This window comes from Gymnodraco acuticeps, unplaced genomic scaffold, assembly GCF_902827175.1.
Source record: "Gymnodraco acuticeps unplaced genomic scaffold, fGymAcu1.1, whole genome shotgun sequence".
Taxonomy (NCBI): Eukaryota; Metazoa; Chordata; class Actinopteri; order Perciformes; family Bathydraconidae; genus Gymnodraco; species Gymnodraco acuticeps.
Window position 1 is genome coordinate 1,463,441 of NW_022991286.1, and position 23,984 is coordinate 1,487,424.

The 23,984-nt window shown below is 40.1% G+C and overlaps 1 protein-coding gene across 23 annotated transcripts in view; it reads left to right on the forward strand.

The window, feature by feature from the left end:
- Positions 1-23,984, forward strand: part of phldb1b (pleckstrin homology-like domain, family B, member 1b) — a 167,899-nt gene that overhangs the window by 87,712 nt on the left and 56,203 nt on the right. For 22 of the 23 annotated variants that reach the window (XM_034239914.1, XM_034239916.1, XM_034239910.1 and 19 more), the window contains 2 exons: positions 14,008-14,133; positions 20,986-22,502. In XM_034239914.1, coding sequence (XP_034095805.1) covers positions 14,008-14,133; positions 20,986-22,502 — 1,643 coding nt within the window. Of the gene's footprint in view, positions 1-14,007; positions 14,134-19,216; positions 19,392-20,985; positions 22,503-23,984 lie in introns of those variants that run through there. The other variant, XM_034239932.1, reaches the window with a different exon arrangement.

A 23,984-nucleotide genomic window follows, 5' to 3' on the forward strand; every position in this document is an offset into this window, starting at 1 on the left:
TCCTCTAGTACTCAGCAAAGTTGATGTGGTTCATGATTTTGGTTATTCCTGAAAAAAACAAAGAATAGATTGTTGGCGTGACTGGTGAGGACCATGTTACTGGAAGAGAAAAAGGGAAAGAACAGAAGCCTCAACAAAGGAAAATTATAAAAAGAAGCGTCACAGTGTTGCAAATAGTGTTTGTTAACAATATTTATATATCTATGCTCTTTTGCTCTGGTGTTTGAATGACAATCATGTTTTCACATCAGATCTGAGGATAACATTGGACAGCAGCCATGATGTTCCACTTCAAAGAGCCAAGACACTGTTACAATCACGTATTTCTTTAACAGCATGTCTTTATCACACCATAAAAGTATAAGCAAGACTTTCACAAAGTCCCCTGACTCAGCATGAACTCACTGTGGTAGTATGCGAAGCGTTCTCACTCTGACCACCTCTGCTTCCTCTGATCTAATCTTCTGGGAAATGTACTCAGGGCTAAGCCGACGCACTGGAAAGATTTAATGTGGTCATACCAGAGTGAAGGAGAAAAAACACAGATGTTATTAGAGAAATCATGGGATATTTGCTCCAAAGACGCAAGTCGGATAGGTTGAACAGACTGCTAACATCTTCTCCTCTAAATGCCACAATACCCTTGAGGCATGATTTGGCATTAGCGCTGTTTGGCCTGAGTGCTCCCAAAGGAGTACTCACATGGGTTAACAATAATCATTCCTGTCGGCTCTGGTATTAAATTAATATTGTAAGAAGATTCTTTCTGATAAAGCTACCCTCTTTTTTACTTGTTTTGCTATTTTCTTTAGCCAAGGAGGTTATGTCTTTTTTCTTTTAAGAAAGATTACAGAAAAACTAAAAGCCAGATTTTCATGAAACTTGGTAGAAGGGTGTTGTATTGGCCAAGGAAAAACCCATTCACTTTTGGAGCAAATCCAGATCGGGGGAAGATGCACATTACTTTTAATATTCGCTCCCATCGTGACATAGTGCATAGTCGGAGCGGAGATGGGCTTTTCTAGAGGACTGTGACACAGGATTAGAAATATCCCCTTTAACATGCAACACAAAACATTCTTATGTATTGAATTAATATGAAAGCTTAAATCTCACATGGAAAAGAGTCTCTAGACCCTTTTTGTCACAATTTGAATACAATCTTTCTTTTTTTTAAATACTTATCAGGAACAAATGCTGATCTATAGTTGTGGAAGCAGTTAGTAGGAACTTGAACCAGAGGAACGCCGGTTCAAGTCTCTGAACAGACCAACTTCATTTTATTTATAGTTCCAAAAAATCAAACGATTATGCTATTAGTTGCTCCAAAGATGAATGGAATTGATTTTATGATTGAATGAAGGTTTGGTGTATTTTACATTATTTATACCATATCCAAATGTCAGTAGTTTCATATATCGCAGGGGCTAAATTGCCCATAATGTATCAGTTAATAATATGGCTAGAACTTTGTCTATACAATTATCAGCTTTAAATGTATATAATATAAATACAAATTGATGTGTTTCCTGGAGGTTGTGTTTGGTATTTATTGTTGAAGACATTTATCACGCGCAAAAGGCCAATTATTGGTCGTTTCCAACTACTCCAACGTATATTGCTTATTGTCGTCATTATACATCTTACATCAGAAAATACAGTTTTATGGTGCACCAAAAGCAGAATATGTCGAAGAAGGCCCCTTGTGCTTTGTTTATTTTGCTGACTGACGAGTGCTATTTATAGATTTTCACCTTGACTCCATTTGTATCAATCTTTATTTGCATTACAGTATGTGCTCTATAATCCACTTAGTGTTCCTGCAGTTTCATTAGAGAATGGGGTTATCGTGTCCTTGCGGGAACGCAGTGGTGATCTTTGTGTCCTCACTCCTGAAGACGTGCCATATGGAAAGTGTTGATAACACAACATAAAGGATGACAGGCAACAAATAATTTATAAGCATATTCCTTGTTAGTGTTTGGTTGTTTCTTGGGTAAAGTGCAGCCAATCTGGAGCCCAGTGCTGCTGAAAGATGCTGTTCTTGCTTTAGTGCACTCTCTGTGATGAAGGCAGTGATTAGACCGATCGCTCCTGGAGTGTTGAAAGGAGAAATTGTTCTCTCTCACCCCGGGAAGAGAATCAATCTAACTGATTACCTGGGGGGATTTCACATCGAACACACATGCACACACACGCCTAGTCACCCTCCTGTTTTGCGAAGCCAATATTTCCACTGCCTGTCCTTTTTCTATTTGACTTTGTTTTAATCATGAAAATAGCTAGTGTCATATTTTCCCCGTTGGAAAGTGTTGGACGCACAGCCGTTGATTAAACAGATCTCAATTTCGACCGCATGCTGGTTTCGCTGAACTCAGCTATGTAGAGAAAATATCCTGAACCACTGGTTCTTGGAAAAATCTTAAAATGCTTCATCGAGGTCAGAGGGTTCTTATGAAGGAGTGAGGGAGGAGCAAATAGATACTTGTGTGTTTTAAATAACCTAAAAGTTTCACATTTACTCTCTTTGGCCTGGTTCTTCTCTGAAATGCATGAGTCATGCACCTGTCTAGAAACGGCACAGTCATTGCTAGAAATGGGAAGAACTCACAAATGTGTTTTGGACAGTTCAACATAGCTATGATGCCATTAATCATATAGGAAAAGTGCTAAAAAGTGACTATTTTTGTTGATAGAATAATTTCATAAATAGGGAAAAATAACATCAGGTTTTCCAACCGCCCAAACGTGTAACCAATATTATAAATTAAGAATAATGCTTTTCATGATGTGCATATGAATCCTATTTTCACAGATTGTTATTTATTTTTTTATTCAGGCAGGTGTAAATGTTTTACTTTTGGCAACATTGTAAATTATCTACTTGAATTTAATCAAGGATGATTCATCTTTTTTTCACTTTTCTTTTATGGATATGTTTAATTGTATGTATACGTTTAATAAGCTTGTGATAGCTTCTCTAAGCTCAGTGCTTTGGTTTATAGCAACTGTGGGGTTTGGTTGAGTCTCACAGCTCTCATTGACCTTGTTTATACTGCAGTTGCAGAATCAGAATCCGAAACAGGTTTATTACCATGTAGGTTTACACGTACGAGGTGCATACATAAAGGTAAAACAAGAATTTAAAACACTGGTAGAGAACTAGAAAAATATAAAAAATTATTAAAATCTTGTAAAATATAACAGTATTTATATAACCCTAACCCTAACCCCATTGCAATGGAATGGAATAGAAGGAATAAAATATGGAATACAAATCAGCAGTAATACAACATATTGTTGTACATTGTGTGCAATAATGTAATGCATAGAATATATGATGTGGCTGAGGTAAAGTGTCAGTGGGGCGGCCGGGCCTTGTTTATGAGGCTCTGATAATTAGTTTGTCTGCCTGTTAACAAATGGCAGAGTATGCGTTTACTTGGTGAACCTAGTGGATCATCTAGCAGCTGAGATTTCAGCTGCTAGATGATCCACTAGGTTCACCAAGTATGGGCCATTCAATACTCTGAGTTTAATTGAATGCCCTTTTAACTTACAGTAAATCTGAGTACCAGCAGAGACCAGAATTGTCAGTTTCATCATTCAAAGTTTGATTGGAAACAGCTTAAATATGCAGATCTGAATACCCAACCAAATTCCTTGGTTGAAAACATGTTTTACAGCCAGCAAGTTTTGAAACGTAATTTCCAAATGCCAAAGAGACCACCCTCCCTGCTGTGGGAAAGATCACCAGAAAGCTGAACCGTCATCACCCCTGGGTTAACTTTCCCTGTCACCTGAGCTGATTAGCTCCTATGATCACCGTAAAGAACGTGACCTTTGGAGACGGGGCCTCGCAAGTTAAAACCAGAGTTTTCATGGACCACCAAGAGAGATGTGTGCTTGTTATGTAGGGATATAATCCATGCTGTAGATTCTACAGTATTAAACATCATAATCATAATTCACTCCTAACTAGGTGATGTTACGACAGCTAAGGGTAGATTCACCATCAAGCATCTTTGAGTACCAGAAAAGGGCTGTATAAATGATTATATCATTATGAAATATTCAGAGGTGGACAAAGTACTCTGACCTTTCTCTTTAAGGTAGTAACAAAATGTAGAAATGCTCTGTTCAAGTAGTAGTCCTGCATTCAGAATGTTATGTTAAAGTATAAGAGTATTAGCACCAGAAGTACTCATTCGACTATATGGTACAATACGGTACAATACGATACAATCAACAAGGACTTCCATTAAAACAACAAACCAGGGAAAATACACTTAACGTAACATTAAAATCATTGAAGATCATATCTTTAAGACCCTTCAGCACACCAGGCTTTGAAAGAATACATATTATATTATTGGATCATCACATTGGATTGACATGTTCATCACTTTAACATCTAACTGGAATAGGTGGGTTTTAATTTTAAATTTTTAAAAACCCACCTATTTTAATTTCAGTACAGTTCTTGAGTAAAAGTAGGCTTCTTATTTACCTTGCACTATTGCAAATGTTGAGTTCTGTTCCTTTATATATACAGTCTATGGTTCTGTTATGTTGTCTGGAGGATGTCATGTATGTGTTGAACAACATTCAGACATGCCAGAAAAACAGACTCATCCCAAACATCTTTGAGCCCTTCCAGTCTAAATAAGGACGTACAAATGTAGTGGTTTGAGGTGTGGTTAATTTCGCTGCGTGATTAGGGTTCGGCGTCTCTCCGGTCTCATTAACCGCCTCCGCCCAGCCGTCTGTTTAATATAAGAACAACACGTCCGCAGCAGATCTGTTCAGTGCTGGAGATAAGGTGGGGAAACCCCTCATTGTTTGGGTGGAGACTGGAGACCAGAAACAGACATGGTTTCTGTAAAAAGTTGAGATAAGCCATTGACAAACTCCTATCCTTCCTGCTCCTTCTACAACATTTGATTTAGTTGTAAAAGTCCTAGCAGACCTCTCTTCATACATCCGCCATATCCAATGTATTGACTTTACACCAATTGCCTCCATTAAACTACCCTTCATTCCTGCGATTGCATATGAAGCACTGCAGTTTTCTCGGTGTCAACACTGCGTGAGTGCGCTATAATGAATATCTGCATGATTTATGATCCCAACCTCAGCCTTAGAATATGATACATGGCCCGTTTAGAGCGTCTCCATTTCCAAAACCCTGCCAGGGACCTAGATACATACTCTGTTGATCATAAATCTCCACTTTCTCCACAAAGATCTATTGTCTGACACTCCCTGCAGTGTGTCTCTCACAGCGGGAGGATCCATCATGATAAGTAGATGCGTGCCACTGTAATGGCTGAATTGATGAGCGCTAATTGGCATCAAGAGACTGCCAGTAATGGACTTCAGCGGCAGCGTTTTTCTGAAAGCGTAAACCAGATGGATTGATTAGCAAAATATCATGTCCTCAGCCCATGAATTGATGCTAATGTCATCGGCTCTGCTTGGCGATTTCAACCCTAAATCATATTTGTATTGAAAAGCTCTTTTAAAGGTCACTCTCCCTGTATTTACCGCCTGCTTTGCTTGAAAATGTCATGATGTGTGAGTTATGTTAAGTATCACTTTTCAGGCTGCCAGTCGATCAGTCTTTTACCCTCCCTCGAACAACTAAGCTGACAATAAAACATTTTTATAGAAGCATTTCGCTTTACCTAGCCATCTAAAAACAATATACTCTATGAAGGAAGGCAGGAAGGAATACAAAGCCTACAACATGACTTATGAGTTATGCACTACTTCCGCTTCTTTTTTTAACCAACTTCTTGTAAACAGAGAACTTTTAGCAGCATCTATTCATGTATGGTACTTAAGTACTATTTTAAGAAACTATACATTACTTTTCCATGTTATGCATATATACTTTTACTGCACTACATTTTGGAGGCCAGTACTTTTTTTTCTCTATGGCATTTTTTTTTTTAACACTCATAGCTACTAGCTCCTTTGTACACATGAAAACAGATGATTTGCCTGTATGATACCACTGTACCACTATACATATTTTAATCAAATAACTCAAATTGGCAACATGTCTTGGTGATAAAATCTTAAAATAGTATTCTATATTACCTTGAAAGAGCCATTCTGCTAACTGAATACTTTTAGTTGTTCTACTTGAAGTACATTTTAATGATAGTACTTTTACTGGGTAACATTTTCAATTCAGGACTTTTACTTGTAATGGAGTTTTTAGGATCATACTGTTCCACTCCAGGATCTACGTACTTCTTCCACCACTGCTAATGTATGATATCAGATGTTGGTTTTTCCCCGGTATGGTGGTCTATTCCTGCAAGAAAGCAGACCATTAAAAGACATTTGGATTGAACTAAATGAAAAACACATTTTTTTTGCTGGTCATTCCCTGAATCCACCTCTTCATCTTGAACTACTATGCCCATAGTAAGTGTGTCATAATTAGTCCCTTTGTTCAATTAACATCCAGCTTTAGACGAATGGGGATACTGAGTGCAGAAACTGATGAATAGACTATACCTGAAAATGTTTTATTCTACCAAAATATATATATCCTGCAATGAAGGTTGGTGAACTTTTATGAGCAACTTTAGCTTCCACTACACATCCTAGTGTTTTCAGTCAGAGAACTTAGTACCACCGTATCAAATGGTACACTGTTTCTGAATGTGTTTGTTTGCGAATACTTGTTTGTGCTCTCTGTTTTGCTGACTCATCATGAGCTGATCCCGTGCGGCCTCTCTCCTGTCAGTGACCACACACACACACACACACACACACACTCACTCACACTCACACTCACACTCACACTCACACACACTCACACAGGGCCTGCAAGGGTGCGGGTCAGGCTCCCGGGGGGCAGCAGAGGACTCGGTCAGTGTGAGCGTCAGCTGCCAGCAGCAGTGTCCTGCGAGAACAGAGCAGAGGAGGAGAAATGTCTCCACGCATCCATCAGCTGGCAGCCTCTGCATGAACACACAGTAACAAGTACACACTGAACAATGCTGTCGGTGCTGGGTGGGATCTACTCACAGATACCCAGTGTATGACTGTACATTCCCTATGTAGCACATGAATGGAACTCCCTGGAGCCTCGGTCACCACCAGTGTTGTGCTAGTTACTGAAAACCAGTAACTAGTTACCATTACTAGTTACTTCATTAAAAAAGTAACTCCGTTACTTTACTAGTTACTTACACCCAAAAGTAATGCGTTACTGTTTTCGTTACTTGAAAAAATGTCTCCCATTAATGCCCTTATAGCCTTCATTTCAGTACTGTTATTGCATTGGAGAATAATACAATCTGTTGATCAACTTGACATGCATTATATGCAATCTGGATTGCATCGATATTAGCTGGCTTTCCATTTTTGTATATTCTTTCTCCAGGTAGTTGGAAAAAGTGTTCCGTCCCATATGCCGTGTGCCGCCCGGACATGCTATCGTGCTAACTAGCTCCCTGAAAGCGGGTGACTCCACTGTAGCAATAGCCTACATGTGTTCTACAACATACCGTGCAATGGCTTTATCGACTTTTCCCTGGCCAGCAGTCCCTTGGTTAAAATCCAGCCGCTGTTGCTTAGGTGGAGGTGGAGTGGCGTCGGCTGAGTCTCTGTGGTCTTAGCTACTAGCTTCGTTCCAGCATGTTGTTTTTGCAGATGTTTTAAGAGATTTGAATGACTGGTTTGGGCAGTAGATAGGATCTTTGACCCGCCAAGACACAACTTACATTTAACAGAAACTTTCTTTTCTTTGTGCTCGACAAAAGTGAAATAGTGAGAATATCTCCAGGTGGAGAAACTAGACTTGAGCTCCGCCGCCGCCATGATAGTCTTGTTAGTAAACAACACAAACACGCCCACAGCGCGTCTCCGCATGTGACACAGGAAGTATCTAAGTACATTTACTCAAGTACTGAAGTACAGTTCTCATCTCTGTTCGCCTGGCTGTTGACTATATAAAAAAACTAACGCAGTAACGGAGTAACGCACCATGTAGTAACGGTAACTGAGTTACTGAATTTAAAAAGTAATGCGTTAGAGTACTAGTTACTGCCAAAAATAACGACGTTACAGTAACGCGTTAGACCCAACACTGGTCACCACTAATCAGTTCCTTGCATGTGGCTATAACACATAGCCTTTGGTACCAGAACCACTCTGTTGGATTTTGATCATTTCAATTTCAACTGGATGTAGAAATTGATGCACTGAACTGAGTGTGATAATGGAAGCATATCATTGTCTGTACAGTATGCTAAACTTGAAAAACGATAACGCTTAATGGTAATGGCACACATTTGTTTGAACCTTTTTTCAGATATGATATGATACGATACGAGCTGATAATACTTTATTGTCAAGTCTGAGTTTTATGGGGGATCACATCAGCTCCAAATCTCCATTTGCGTCATCATCAACATTTCACTGTTAGAGATGGTGTTATTTTCAGTTTTCTTTTTACTTAACTGGCAGTTAGCTTGTCAATTTCTTAACCTATAACAATACATAACATGCATATATAAGTTAATGCCTCACCATTTTTATTTAAGCACAGTTCTTGAGTAGATGTAGGCTTCTTATGTACTTCCCATTCCAACCATTACGTTTTGTTATGAAGTTCTCTGGAAGATTAAGTCATGATTGTGTTTCAGACAAGCCAGGAAAACAGACTCATCCCAAACATCTTTGAGCCCTTCCATAGCACAAGAAAATCATCATTTTTTTTTCACCACCTAATATTCACATCTGATGGAATGTAATTATGACAAAAGCCACAGTTGGAAAAAATATATTGATATGCGGTTAAAAACAAATCCTTAAATCAATATTACAATAAAAAAAAACAACTTCACAATAGCTGACATATAATCTTTATTTGATCATAACAGGCTCAATGTTTCATCAACCCACACCTCTAAGTTAATATCCTCAGTCATCATTGTTCTCCCGACCCCTGTCTCTGACACGCTCATTGTTCGACAGAACTGCTGAGTAAAACTGACTGTGCGCCACAGAGCTGTCACCAAAACCCCGCAAGATCTCAGTGAGAGATGACTGTGTCAGAAACACATCGCTTCCAGCTACGTTATTTTATTCAACATGTTCCTTAGAAGTGGCTGAATTGATCTTCACCGGGGAGATCATGTTAGGGCACGTCAGATGTAGGGTAGAGTGTGTGCTGTAGGCAGAGGAGCTGCCAGAATCCTTGAGGAAACAGGAGCTAGGTGAGGGAGTCGGATGACTGCATGAAGACACGGTGGCTGAGCTGACGTGGCTCCGCAGACCGCAGTATGAACATCCTGATGACCGCTTTCAATTATCCCACTCAGCGTCTTTCTGTCTTTCTCTTTCATGACCAGACTTATGGCTCGGTCATTTACTGATGATGAGACATCCAAATATTGAAGGAAACAATTTCAAATGTGGAAAATACCAACCAAAGTTGGGACAGTGTCGTAACCACTGAAGGGAAGGCTGATGGAAACTGGCCTCTTCTTTCCATTTACAAAAACGAAATGCAAATAAGCAAAATGCTGCATGTGGACAGCTCATGTAGGCATGTGGTATTTATTGTACCAATAAAGAGTATCAATTTAACTGGTATTTAGAACCACTGCTTGTCAGCAGTTCTTCACAAGCGGTGAAGTTCCATATGGTGTGCTATTTTAATGCTAAAGTACACTAAATAACAAAATAATAATCCACAAATCAGAAAATGTGCAAAAAGAGAGAGAAATGATTTAACAATAACTTATAGTATATAGTTTACAAATAACGGATATATCATTGATACTCATGCCTAAATGTATTGTCACATCTTACCATAGTGTCATTAGTAATGGTTGGTGTTCTATATTTCACCCATTCTTCAACCCATTTTTTCTTCCATTTAATAAATGTCATTCATCAGATTCTTCCATTCTGAGTTTATTTAGTTCAGTTCAGAGACAATACTCGACTATTATGCATCTGAAAGTCTCAAGATGACTAAGTGTTAGTCATAAGTCCTGAGTGCATTGATCCATCACTGGTGTGTAGTCCATTGAAATATCACAACAGAGCATGATACTCAGTAGTTAATAACAACAAATCAAATTAAACAATTAAAACGAGTGATGGTGTGGTTTAGGGCTGCACGATTTTTGGAAAAAATCGAATTGCGATTTTTCTGACAAATATTGCGATTCGAATTGCGATATTTGTTTTTAAGCTACCCAACGGAAGTTTATTGTAAAATGCGGCCATAACTCCGGCTAGGAAGGTCGTATCAACGTGCTCCCGTCTCTAGCACCCCGCAGCCCGAGCTACGAGTGAAAGAACTAAACTTACATGAAACTTCCGTTGGGTTGCTTTAAAGTCAAGCTTCAGTTTAAGAGTCACCCTGTAATAGAAACATGTGATGGAGCATTACTAACCTGACTCAGATGGTTGGTTTCACCAAAGCATCTAAAGCTCCATTGGAAGCCATTTGGAAAGGGTAGGCACTTTCAAAAGCACTTGGCAGGTGATTGGATCAATCTGTCTATCACCTTCTATCATGGGCCACTTCTGATTGATTAACAATGGCTGGTACATGTGGAGCACAGCACTTCTGATTGGTGTGGATGACTGACACACAATAAAAAAAGAAAAAAAAATAGTAAAAAAAAAAATATATGTTGTAGGAAATATATATGACAACAAATGAATAAACACAGTTTTTCCATCTATGTCGCTCTGTTCCTTTGCCCGGTGCTCATGATGTAATCAGGTGCTTTTCTCCAAGCTGTCAGTGTGCGTCTGTCCAAAATAAAAGGGCATCTGGCTTTGTTCTACATCACCGCAGCCTCTTGTGTAACGGAGAAGTTTCCGCCTTTACCTTCTGCCTCGTGTTTGTCAGTGACAACAGGCAGGGATCTTATCTCTGACCGAGCGGGAAGACCTTTCCCTCGTAATCTCGGCAGGACAATGGTGCAATATTGAGAAAGCAATAAACACAAGATTGCTTATCTGTCATCGAGCTTGTTGTGCATGGTGGGATGAATTAGTTATGCGTACAGTTTGTTTTGACATTGCTAACTACGACAGTAAGTGGATGTGATTGACACTACCATAGAAACCGAGTATGTGTTGGGTTGTGTCATGTGAATACATGCCTGATTAGTGTGAGAAGCAACACTGTCAGTTCATGGCTATCGGCTGTGTTAATATTATCTGCCTGCTTCACACTAGAGACACCTTGAAGCAAAATCAAAAGCAGTTTATGTTGTTCTTTATACTTCACAATCAGTGTGCACAGGTTGACAAAACCACACACTGACACAACAGTGTTTCATTCAGCAAAAAAGGTGAAGAATCATTGGAAGAACTCCCAAGTGACATGCACACTACAGTATACTGTATATGTGACATTTCAAAGCAGCATTTGGCAACTCTCACTTTTTTCGGATCCTGTGGGTGAGCAGAAACTTGCTAATACACAACATTTAAATCAACACTTTATAAAGTGGTTAAAAAAACCTGTTGCTGAGTTGCATATCCAACAGAGAGGAGGCAACATTGTGGTGCAAATGAAATCCTGTTTGTGTCCTTTTGATCAACGAAGGTCCAAAAGTCCTTTCTTTTCTTTTTTTGCTCTGTTTTTGGTCTCCACCATCTCTTTAGGAAAAAGTGTGGCTTTTTAGCTGCTGATGTTGATATTTTTTGTTTCTCAGTAAAAGCGTGATCCTCAGCTGAATCCCTTTATCGGAAATCCAACAGGAACCTCTGAACTCGGTCATTTGTTCAGCCTACTTGTGTGGGCTTTCCTGTAATTGGTGATTATTCTATGTGGGTTTGACACTATGAGCGACACATTTAACGTTACACTTAGTCATTTCAACCACTATTATTAGTGATAAGAGTCAATGAATATTAGTTCCAAGAGATTAAAACATGAACTGTGGTAATATCAGGTGCATAACCTGTAGTTAAGCAGCTCTCGTGTATTTTGATATAACTTGAGCTTTTAACAACAACAAATACGAGTGCATGTGACCATCAACCTGACAGTTTAGAGATGATAGTAGTGAGAGCACCATGCGCCTGAAAAAGCTGAAATGAGTTGTAGGGGAACGTTGTGTTTGCCATGTAACGGCGTTACGTAATCAGAATACAAAAATCAAGTAACTGTATTCAACTCGCGTTACATTTGAAAAACGAGTAATCTGATTACAGTTACTTTCGTAAACCTGAAGTGAATACATTTTAGATTACTTATTGGAATTATTGGTGGAAAGATTTCCTCACAACATTTAATATTCATTACTAAAGGTACAGCCGAATCATCACAGCGCACAAAACCTATTACCGCCGCAGATGGACCAATAAAGGGAGCGTTTGAAAAAAATGTGCGGGTCCGCTCAGTGAAACGATAACAACGAAACATGGAGGAACAAAAGTGTGTGTGTGTGTGTAGAGGTGTGTGTGGTTAAAACACATCAGCCTGCGGTCGCTCTTTAGTCTTTAGCCTTTCAAATGATTCTGAAGGTAAACACAGTGAAGGCACTGCGTGCTCGTCTTCTCAGAGGCTGAGTTAACCCTCCCGCTGCCTCCTGGTGCTGCAGAGATTTCATGAAGTGAAGGAGGTTTTCCTTCTATAAAACAGCTGCGGGCAGCAGATACTGTGAGTGTCATAGACATTAATTCATAGATCAAGGCAGACTGGTGCACACACTCTCCTGTCCTGTTTTGCCAATCCGGTGCTTAAACAAATATAGCTCTACACCCCTGGCCGAAATGTCCTTAAAATGAAGTCCGAGTTCGACATTGTAATTCATGTCCTGCCAACACTGGCAGGACAGAAGGCGACACGCCCGTTCTAAGCCGTGTCCCTCACTCCTCACATCCCAAGCTGCATCCCCAAAGAGTTTATTATGTTGTTACATCGTTTCAGATGTTATGTTTCAGTTGTGCTCTTGATAAGCCATTAAAACAGTAAAACATGTTCAGTTTCCTTTTGCTTTTTGTGTCTCCTGTACACCAAAACATACCCATCTGTGATGGAAAAAGAAAGTAATCCAAAAGTAATCTAAAAGTAATCTGATTACGTTTTTTAAGACACGTAACTGTAACTGTATTCAGATTACTTTCAGAGCCATGTATTCAGTAATCAGTAACTGATTACATTTACAAAGTAACCCTCCCAACCCTGACCATAGCCAACGAACATGTAACCAACCTTCTGGTAGAAGATCTCTTCGTTCATCACTTTGTTTACTCTGGGATTGAATACGTCCAGAAACAGCATTTTTAGAGCATTTTATCTTTCTAATTGCTTGCATTATCAGTAGACGCAGGATGTCGGGGCGAGGCACATCAGACAGTTCAACTGCGTAAACCGATGGGAGTTAATTAACCGAGAGAAGACGGATTTATTTGATGTCGGGGGTATTTTACTCATTCAAAGTGATTTGCACTTCTGATGCAACTTCCTGCTTCCCAGAAAGAAAAATATATATCAATGTGAGATTTTGTGGAAGTTATTAATGTCTAATTTTAGCAGTTATTGAAAGATCTTTACTTCAAAATGTTTTAAATCGGCTGCAGTTTTTCTCATCTCAGTTTATCAAAATTTCATCCTTCATCGTTTGTACACAGGGACCAAAGAGTCTGTGCCCTCATGCTTTGTTTTATTTTGTGTGCAACACTGGTGATGATGGTGGACACAGTCTGTTCTTGTTTGTTTCTCTCCTGATGATGTCAGAACAACTTTGACTCCTTCACCAAATCACTTGCTGTGATTTTATATGTGTTGTAAATTGCATTAATCATATACTTTCTTATTGATGTGGAAATGCACTGACCAGATAGCTTAATTTATTTGTACCTGATGCAATGACAATAAAGAAATTATATTACAGTAAATGTTAATATGTTAATAATTAGTTATTTTCTTTAAGCCCTCCTTTCATATATTCCTGAGGGTTTTCTAAAACGAAATATTAAAATGATATTTGTTCTGTTTTCCAGGCTGTATGCTGTGTTTTGGCCAGTCGGCCTACTTTCGCTTCAACCACCCTGAAGAAGCCCTCAGGATGAAGAGCATGGTGCCTCAGGGAGGAGGTCTCTCCGCCGGGGACTACAGACTCAGTCCAGGTACTTTAGAATCCTGCAGGCTCCTATTACACCCATTCATTACTTTTACTGTATTTTCAGCCTGTTTTCTCACAGCAGTGCGACATTTACCATCTTGTCAGGGTTTCTTTCCTCCACAAACATAGGCCAATTGTGAGTAAAACACACTGACCTTTTGTCACATTAATAATAAAGCCTAGAAATGCCATTTCCGTCAGCAGGGCAGTGTTTTTTACAGGTGGATATTTGCACAGCAGTAAAACCCAGCACTATTCCTTTTTTATAGCCTGGCATGGGTAGAGGGGAGTGTAGAAGCACAGGGAAACCTGCTGGGACTAGAACAGTAGATTAATTTGGTGATAAACAACACTGGGCCAATACAAGGCTCTCACAATATTCTATTAAACTAAATTACCATAATGCTGCAGGAATGAAAACTCGGAAATGAGTCAGCATTTTTGCAATTTATATTACCTTGTCTCAAAGTCAATATGTATTTGTGTAAAAAGTGTAAAAACAAATACGTAAGTTAATACTCCATTCATGGATTTTGAATCTTTTACGTGACTTCTAAACATCATCACACCAAACACTTGAAAAAAGATCGGGAGGGTGGGTGTTTAAAAACACATTTCCATTTCATCAAAGGAACAGGTGTGGTTCTGCAGGTGGAAAAGTGGATCATTTTAAGTGTCTTTTCTTATTGTTGTTGTTGACATAGAGCCATTCATTTAAAGCCCAAATCTAGACTTTCACTTATGACGATTTAATGAATGCCTTTTATTTATGAAGAAAATATTGCTAAGTCAACTGTGTAAGTATCAACAACTTTAGTTTGCTGTGGAGTTTATTTTTCTGGAAAAATTGAAAATGGAATGGAAAAATCCCATTAGAAACGTGTCTAGGGAACTTGTGAGACTCTCAGGTTGGTCTAGGAAAGATCCACATCTCTGCAGCACTTTATCTGTTGTTTTTTGGAGCCCTATTTTTTGTCTTTCGAGAGATTTTCTGGCTTCAAAGAAAAATAAGTCATCGCACAAAGCCATCGAAAATAACCCACTGAGATGTTTTGCGTGTGAAATAGATACTTCTCACCATCTCTAGGCCCTCAAATCGTCCTATTTAACATAACCACATTAAAGGGAGGCATGCACTGCCCATTATGCCTGTTTGCAGCTCTGTTACAGCAGCGTTGTTGTCACCATCAGACTTTGAAATACTGCACCCGTTAAACCCTGCAGCCTGAATGGAGCCCAGCTGGGACCCGGTGCCGGGGTTCACGCCATGCATGTTTTATGAGCATCTCGTTCCTCTGCATCTCACACTGCATCTGTGGGAGAGTGTACTGTATATTCCGAGTGCTACTCCTGGCAGCGGAACAACTGTCATAGCATCTTGTTATTTCCTTCTGTTTACTGTGGACATTATAAGTATAGCGCACAGGAATGCTGGCTGCTGTGGACCTCCTGCTCCAATAATGAAAGCCTTCCGTTGTTTAGAAACGTGTCATTTTCCTCAATTATGCATTCCTGAGTTGCGTTCAGATGAAACTTGCTTATACCACTCCCATGATAATCTGTACATATATGTCATAACTATTTGAAATTACACTTGTTATCTGTGTGTGTATTCTAGTGCCAGAGCAATTATGGAGGGGCAAACCCAGCCAAACCCATTTGACCCACTTTGCTTTGAAAGCATAGATTTTTTCCCTTTTTTTTTTGCATGCAGTAAAATGATAATATCCATCTATAGGAACGTAAGGGCTGTCTCAATATCCGATAAACACTACATGATTATTGTGGCCACAATAATTTACAACGACTATATCATCACGTTATCTATGGAATAATTAAAAAAAGTAAAATACTTCTTTAACTTTGTCAGTTTTTTCCAAATGAATTACCCTCAAAATACTATTGTTTATAGGGGAAGAGGGAGTCTGTAACCACAACTTTACTTTTAAGAGGTGCAGGAGACTCCAGACAAACCTTTTTCACCGTACCTGTCTCTGTGATATCTACTTCATAATGCTGTAAAATATCTCCTTCAAACAACTTGACAAAACGAGTTAAATTAAACTAATGACAGTATTACTTACCACAGCTACCACAATGTACCTAAAATAATGGTGTGAATATTAGGGAATAAGAAACTGTACATAACCGTATTTAATGGCTTATTTTATTTCACCATTTAAATAGAGTGGTGCACGATTGAGTCTTAAAATCCGGACTTGGCATGTTACCACTTCCGGTTCCCTCGTCTCAAATTCAACGTTTTCTGAACATACATGAAGTAGCCTGAAAAAGATTTGTGTACAAAAATAGGTCAACCTGCACCACTGTATTGGGCAATGCCTAGTCTTGGACAATTGGAGGATGTTGTGATGGTGACAGTGGAGACAGACCAGGCGGTAAGTGCCAGTAACTGATCCCTCACTGGCTTCCCAATGCATTAAAAAGTCACTGAGCTGGCCAACTGACTTTAATAACTTATTTTCATTTATTTGTTTAAAGTTAAGTGGTCCAAATATGTACAATAAATGTATACAATCCCAGTATTTTTTCGGGAATGTGTCCCAATGTATCAAAAGCCTCTTTGCTAGCATTATAATAAAGGATTACACTTATTTTAAATGTACAATTTTCTTAATAAACCTTAGTAAAAAAAAGCATACTGCACATCGTTAATTCCAATCAGTTTTCTTTTTATTGATGAGTTGAACCTCACTAGTGATTTTTTAAGTCACTTATATCATTTTGGGTGAAATAAACGTGCACATCTGCTGCTGCCATCTATTATGTGCCTGTTGTGCTACATTTGTGAATGTACCATAACAGGCACATCATGTATTACAAAAAATGTCCTTGTGTTGTGAGCTACTGTATCTTTATGAAGTCACATTCACCTGTCTATTGTTCCGTTTTGGCTATCTTCACTGGGTCAGTGACGGTCCACTGACCAGCTTTCTTTAGCCAGGCGTCTTTCAGCGAACACCTCTTCACTGATTGGACGTTTCCTGTGCCTCTGCCTGGCCAGCAGACGGCTTTGTGGCTCTGAGCTGCTTACTCAAATGGCCGACGGATGGGGTTACAGTATCTTTTTCAGGGACTATTTATAAACCTCTAGTCCCATTCTACTGTCTATCATCTTTGCACCCTCCCTTCCTCAATGGGTTTCACCTCCAGGTCTTAAAATGTCTATTTTTTTAATTATGCAATGAATTAAGGGACCATAAATAAAATACGTCTAGGCAAGCGGAGAAAATGTTATTCCCATTTAAAGCAGTCAGCACTTCGTTCGTGCCCTCTCATTTACATTTCCAAACCAGTTTAAAACCCACATTTCCATCTCTAAGGGGAAACACATTTTTTCCGTTAATACTTTATTTTGGTGCATCAATGAGGTCTTAATTCAGAATTTTGTATCGAAAAGTTCAGTCAGAAAGCACAACATAGATACACTTGTATGTTACATATACTTAAAAATATAGCTGATTCTGATAAAGTATAGATAAGCAACTTACACCTTCCAAATGTCTAATTTGAATTAAATCTGTTTAGGTTGTTCTATATTCCCAATACAGAGTCACATTTAAATAGAGCTGTATTTTGAACAAATCTAAGTACATTTGGTCAGATCTAAAAAGGCATATTTACTTATCTATTGAAAAATGTCAAAAATGTGTACTTGTACTGTATTCAAACGTTTCCATTTCATGCTATGTTGTACTTAAAGTAAACACAACAATTCAGAGGGAACTATTATAATTTATATTACTCCATTTGTATGACCAATACTATGGACCAATGTAGTTACTTTGCAGATGAACATTTTACATACGTAAAAAATACATAGACATCAATGGTTTTGTAAAATATGATGCTTTGATATAAATTCAGCTGCAAAGTGTATAACATTGTATAATACAGTTTCAAAATTAGCTCTTCCCTAACCAACTTCAACATTGAAGTGCTGCTTACATGTACACTTATTCAATTGTATCTTTTAATATGTGTGGGTATAACATGCACATAGAACATTTTTATGATTACTTTAACTTGACTTTTTTTTTTACTTTAGAAGTACATTTGGCTATCAATACTTTAATATAATGTCATTTTCATTGGAGGACTTTATTGGTAATGAAATATTTCTATATGATCCTATATGATAATAATATTCTCCGGCACTATTATTACAAAAAATGCAGTGTTTGAATGCTGCCAAAGCTTGTATTTTTGTAAACAAATGCGAAGAAATATGTCCAGCTTTTTAGACCTTGATAGTTGTACTTGTTCAGGCTACTGTGTTGCTCTGGTTAATCAGACCTAAATACAAAAAGCTATCCTGCCATTTCCCCTGGCCTGGATGACAACACTGTATTTTAAAAATGGAAGCCTACAATAATTCAATTCATCTAGGAAATTTAGTTTTTCATGCCAGCAAAATATGAGCGAAGTGCCACAGTATGGATAATTTGTGGATGCCTTTACTTCTCCCCTGTGTCATCTAAAACTGACATAATCTGCATTATAGAGACAATAACAATGACAAGCCATAACATCCACTGCTGTGACTCTTTAAAAACAGCTCTGTAAATCTCGCAGCAGTTCACATCACCCTGGAGAAGAAGAGATAGGTCAAGGTAGCCATGGCAAAGGAAGTAGGGCGCCTTTTCTTTCAAATTAAAGTACATTTCCGATTTGGGGGGAACGGTATGTTTTGAGACTTATCGGTCTCATTTGTGTGTGTCTTCTCTGTAAAGTACAAAAGGCAGTAGGCTATATTATTATCTTTCAGAACATTAGGAACAATGTTAGTATTTGTCACACTCTACTAGGCATTATTGTAGATTGTGTCTATCACATTATGTCTGTCCCATTGAGATGTATATTATAGTAAGTAACCTATGTATTTTATCATATGCTCGTCTTCGCTATGGGAGCATAGGAGAATATATATTTTCCTAGCGGATTTATTAAGTGAGTCGTGCTTTTATTTTGAAGGTCTTGACCGGAAAACGTCATGTTACATTTCAGGCAACTTGACCATCGTGATACTGTAAGCAGCAGCGGTGCTTAGCACCCCTACGCCCGCCCTGCTGAAAGACCGCCTCGGTGGTGAATCTTATATCTCCCTCGCTGTGTGTGGAGCTAGACACGGCAGGGCTCCGTCACACCCGGTCTGTCCCCGGTGTCCGGAGGATGTGGGCCTCAGTGTGTGTCATATTGCAGGTGAACTGCCCTGAAACTGACCGGGTTGTATTCCTTCATGTGAGTAACGTTAACCCTACTGCTTATTGCTGAGCTCTGGGTGTGAGAAGTGATAGGAACCGGTGTCACGCGAAACTTCATTAAAAAATCAGTCGGTTTTATGTTCACTTGCTTTTCTGGAAATGTGAACACAGTGTGGGACACAATTACATTCTTACTTCGATGTATTGGAATGTCATCCTTCATTCGGCATAATGAAGATCGATACATATGTCCATTTATTCGTTAAAATAATTGAATTTTTGTGTCACAATATCCTAATGTGTTCTGGTCGTCTATGGTTAGGGTTATTTAAGGGATGTCAGATGAATCAAGTGTATATTTAAGTAAATAAATCTTGTTGGCGATGCAATCAATGCCGAATTGTTGGGGTCCTCACATGTAAGAAAATGTGTTAAGTCATGATACATCCCACATGCAGCATTACCGGTAGTCAAGCGAATATTAAATTGCCATATTTTTAAATGAGGTTTGGTGCACTCGAGCCGATCGTCTGTACCCCATGACATCATTGCATGGGCTTTCCCTCAGCAAACGGTTGCTTTTCTCGTCAACCCACCCCCGTCGTTCTTGACTGTACATACATTCAAGACGGGTTGTTGTCCGTGCGACACGATGTGACATTGACATTCATGCATTGGTGAATGGATACAATGAATTACTGTGACAGCCTGCAGACCTCGATGCTGTAACATTTGCGTGACACAATCTTCAGATTTAATTGTGGTCAGGTTGTCATGAAGGCAGAGCTTCGTTGTATTGCATTGTAAGGGAGCAGGCAGGAAGCTGCCCCCATCTCTGTTGAACAAGCACAGCTAATGCATTATTTGTGAAGTTTTTATATTTTAGAGCAGTTTTGCCATTGGGACGTCTCTCTCTGACATCATAATTTACTGTAATACAAAACAATGTATTCTGTTCTCTCTTATGTTTGTGTAATCGTTTGCACTATCCCACAGTCATTTTGTACGATTTGTAATATCATAACAATGCTATTGGACATGACAGCTTTTTCTGTGGCCTTTTATTACCTCTCTGTGTTTGCATGGATGACTCTGCAACATTTATCTTCATATTTCTATTTAAACAGTCAAGAAGTCTATTCAAACAGCTTTCATTTTGCATTAATACAACCTGATCCCTGCCTCAAGGCCATGCTGTTGAATCTCCCACGTGGCCGTGCGTTTCTGTTGTCATAATCTACTATAGTGACTTCAAACAGACAGTTAAGATTAGATTACCCACCCCGTGTCCTATGTTGCTTTCGAGCCACACAGTAATTGGGTTATGTAGGCACATTGTCTCCTGATCCCTATCCAATGTCCAGGCCTATCTGCTCCTCTGTGTCCTTCCCTTTTTCCTCACCACTAATTCTTCCTCTGCCCTTATGCTCTCCTTTCTGACACATTTCTATGTTAACATTTTATAAACTGTAAGACAAGAGTTTTTCTGAATTCTTCAGTATGAGTATATTTATACTTCCAATTCAGACTCTGTTGCACAATAGATTAAACATAACTGTAGTCTAGTTTCTATGTTTATTACATTTTTGACAAAGACTAATGAAAGTTGTTTTTTGTCTTTTTAACCTCAGGCACAGAGAGCTTTGTCAATGGGAATCACCAGGCCAGTCCAGTCCAGTCTCCCCAAACTCATGGAGAAAGAGTCCAGTCTGAGCACAGTGCAATCGTAAGCTCTATTGAGAAAGACCTCCAGGACATCATGGACTCTCTAGTCATGGATGATCCACAGCCTTCTTCCTCGGATGGCCAAAAGCCTTCTGGAGGCCAATCCATTCCCCATTCCCCCCTGTCCCCAATGCTCAATGGAGGTGGCAGGTATCTACTGTCCCCTCCTACCAGCCCAGGGGCTATGTCCGTTGGATCCAGCTATGAGAATACATCCCCTCCCTTCTCCCCCCTTTCCTCCCCATCTGCAGCCAGCAGTGGGAGCTTTACTAGCCCATCTCCTATTGGAGGACCCCAGGACCAGAGTTATTCTCTTCCGCCAGTGCCTGTACGCTCCTCAAGCTACAACTTCTCCACCAATCCCATCGCCGGCTGGGGTGCGCCTGTCCCCCAGCCACGGACTATACTGCCTAACTTCAGCAGCGGTGGGGTGGGCCAGAAGGTTCAGGAAAGCCCCAGGCTGCAGAGGAAGGTCTTATCAGAGGCCCCTCCAAGCCCTAAGCCAAGCCGCAGAGCACTTGGCCCTGATGGGTCTGAGAGCCCCCGACAGATTATGTTCTCCTCTTGTGAATCTCTCAGTAGTAGACACATAGTGCCAAGCAGCCCAAGACTCATTACCAAATTCTCTAACTGTCCATCGCAGTCTCCTTCCAGTCCCAGGACCAAGTCAACCACAGTGCTCCAGGAAAGACCTGCCAGTCCTTTCAGAGAACAGACCAGTCTCGCTGATTTCCCCCTGACCCCCAGCTCCTCCAGGCAGCTTTCCCAACCCAACAGAGCCTTCCAGCCTCCTCTGGACCCTATCGTCCACATCATCCAAGGATCGCCGCTCCAGCAGCATCCGCGTTCGCTGCAGGCCCCTGAAAGCCCTCGCATGGCCAGGAGGAACATGGAGCTGAATGGTGGCGGTGGAGGGAGCTGCAGTATGAGGGAGCTGCCTCCTCTTAGCCCCTCCATGGCTCGACGAGGGGTCCCAGTACTACCAGGGGCTCTCCCAGGGATGATACCAACCTTAAGAACTCCAGAAAGCCCCTCAAGTCTGGGCAAGCTCATCCCGGTGAGTCCCAGGCTCCGACGCAGGAGTGGATCTACGTCCGAGGAGCCAACTGGCAGCAGCAGGGGGGTCCGAGCCCGCAGTCCGTCGCCTACCTCCATGATGATGGACGGCGGTGGGGGTTCGGGAGGACGGAAGGCGAGTTTTGGGAATTCCCTGTCACCTGCTTACAGTTTGGGCTCCCTACCAGGATCTTCCCCTGTTTCCAGCCCCAGGACCCATAGGAAGATGTCCTCAGGGAGACCCCACCCTGGAATGAGGGAGAGGAAGAACAGCATCACAGAGATCAGCGACAACGAGGATGAGCTGCTGGAGTACCACCGTCGACAGAGGGAGGAGAGGCTACGAGAGCAGGAGATGGAGAAACTGGTGAGTCAGGAACACATGTCACCAGGACAAGACTGTTATTTAGTTTGTACCAAGTTTTACAGTTTTACAGTAGAGTTGTTTTGTACCTGATATATAATCCTAATCCTAGTTTACCACTTTAGAAAGATACTGCGATGATGATATTATCGCTTCACTAAAAATAGCAAGGGTTCATCCCAGACTACAGTTACCAAATGAGCTTTGGGAATGGGACTGAAACATTTTTTTTTATCTTTGAGTCTTTTTTTTCTTCTGACTTGATTTCGAGGAAGATGCTGTAAGGAGTCATTTTAATGTTGTCATTTTTTTTATGCTTCCAAAAGTGGAAGACTTTTTCTGTTACAGTAATCTGTAACCTGCTTCAGCTGAATATCATGTGCATGGCTTGTATAACCAAGGTGTTTTGTGTGTTGCCTAATCGTAAACATATTCAAACTCTTTCATCATTGGAGATTACTGCTCGGAAGTTCTGGCAGGAATGAGAGGATTTTTTAGAATGTATTTATTTTTGCAATATCTTGGTGTTTTGAGGAGAACTGAATATATTGATATTGATGAGCCTTGGAGTCTACAAGTCTATTCTTTTCTTGTTGAAATGAGTTTATTGCACAACATTGATTAGTCGCCAAAGTAAGCTTAGACTTTTATATTTAGTTTGACAATTCCAGTGAGAGTGTACTAAGGGTCTTCAGGCATTTTAGAAACTTGCCTCAAGCACGTAGTAACCCATAACAATTGTTTATGATTACCACAAGAGTTTGCAATGAAACTGTTGAACATATTCTTAGTCTTTCTTGAACTAGTGTTGACTTCTAGAGAAGCAGAGTTGGAGGATTGCAGTAGCTCCATGTTTGTTTGGGAAAGGAGTAAACCCTCTCTGTGAGTTGTCAGTAACTCGACTGTTGGCCGTCTGATCTGCTGCTGAAATGCGGTCTCAGGGCGCCCAGATGAGCCCATAGCAACCGCATTGTTTGTTGTTTCCTAAACTGAACGAAAGCGGGGGAGGGAGCGGCGTTAGACATATTGAACATGTCCGCCAGTCTGAATGAGACTACTGAGACAAAGTCCTTTTTAACAAGCCTCTATATGTGTTTGCTGCGTGAGACGTCGTTTGTCTGCCCGGCTTGTAATTACAAAATTAGTTTTTCAGAGTGAAGCTGACTGAAGGCTGCTCTGTTGGACAGGCTGAGGCGACATGCCCTCTGTCTGTGTACCAGGTCATGTTCTGGTGCCTCCTATAGAGGCCCGGCAGTTAAACAGTGTGTCGGCAGCGCCAGATCTATACAATGAGAGAGTGTTTAACCCTTAAGGGTGAGGCGGGCCATGCTAAATGAGAGAGAACCGCTCAAGTTACTGGTGTTAGGAAATCGTGTAGGTGAAAATGTATATGCTTTTTTAGTTTTCAGGCTGAAAAATAATTGGAATTTATACAAAATCACAATATAGTAGACAATATATAGATCTAAGGAGGCGCAATGTTTA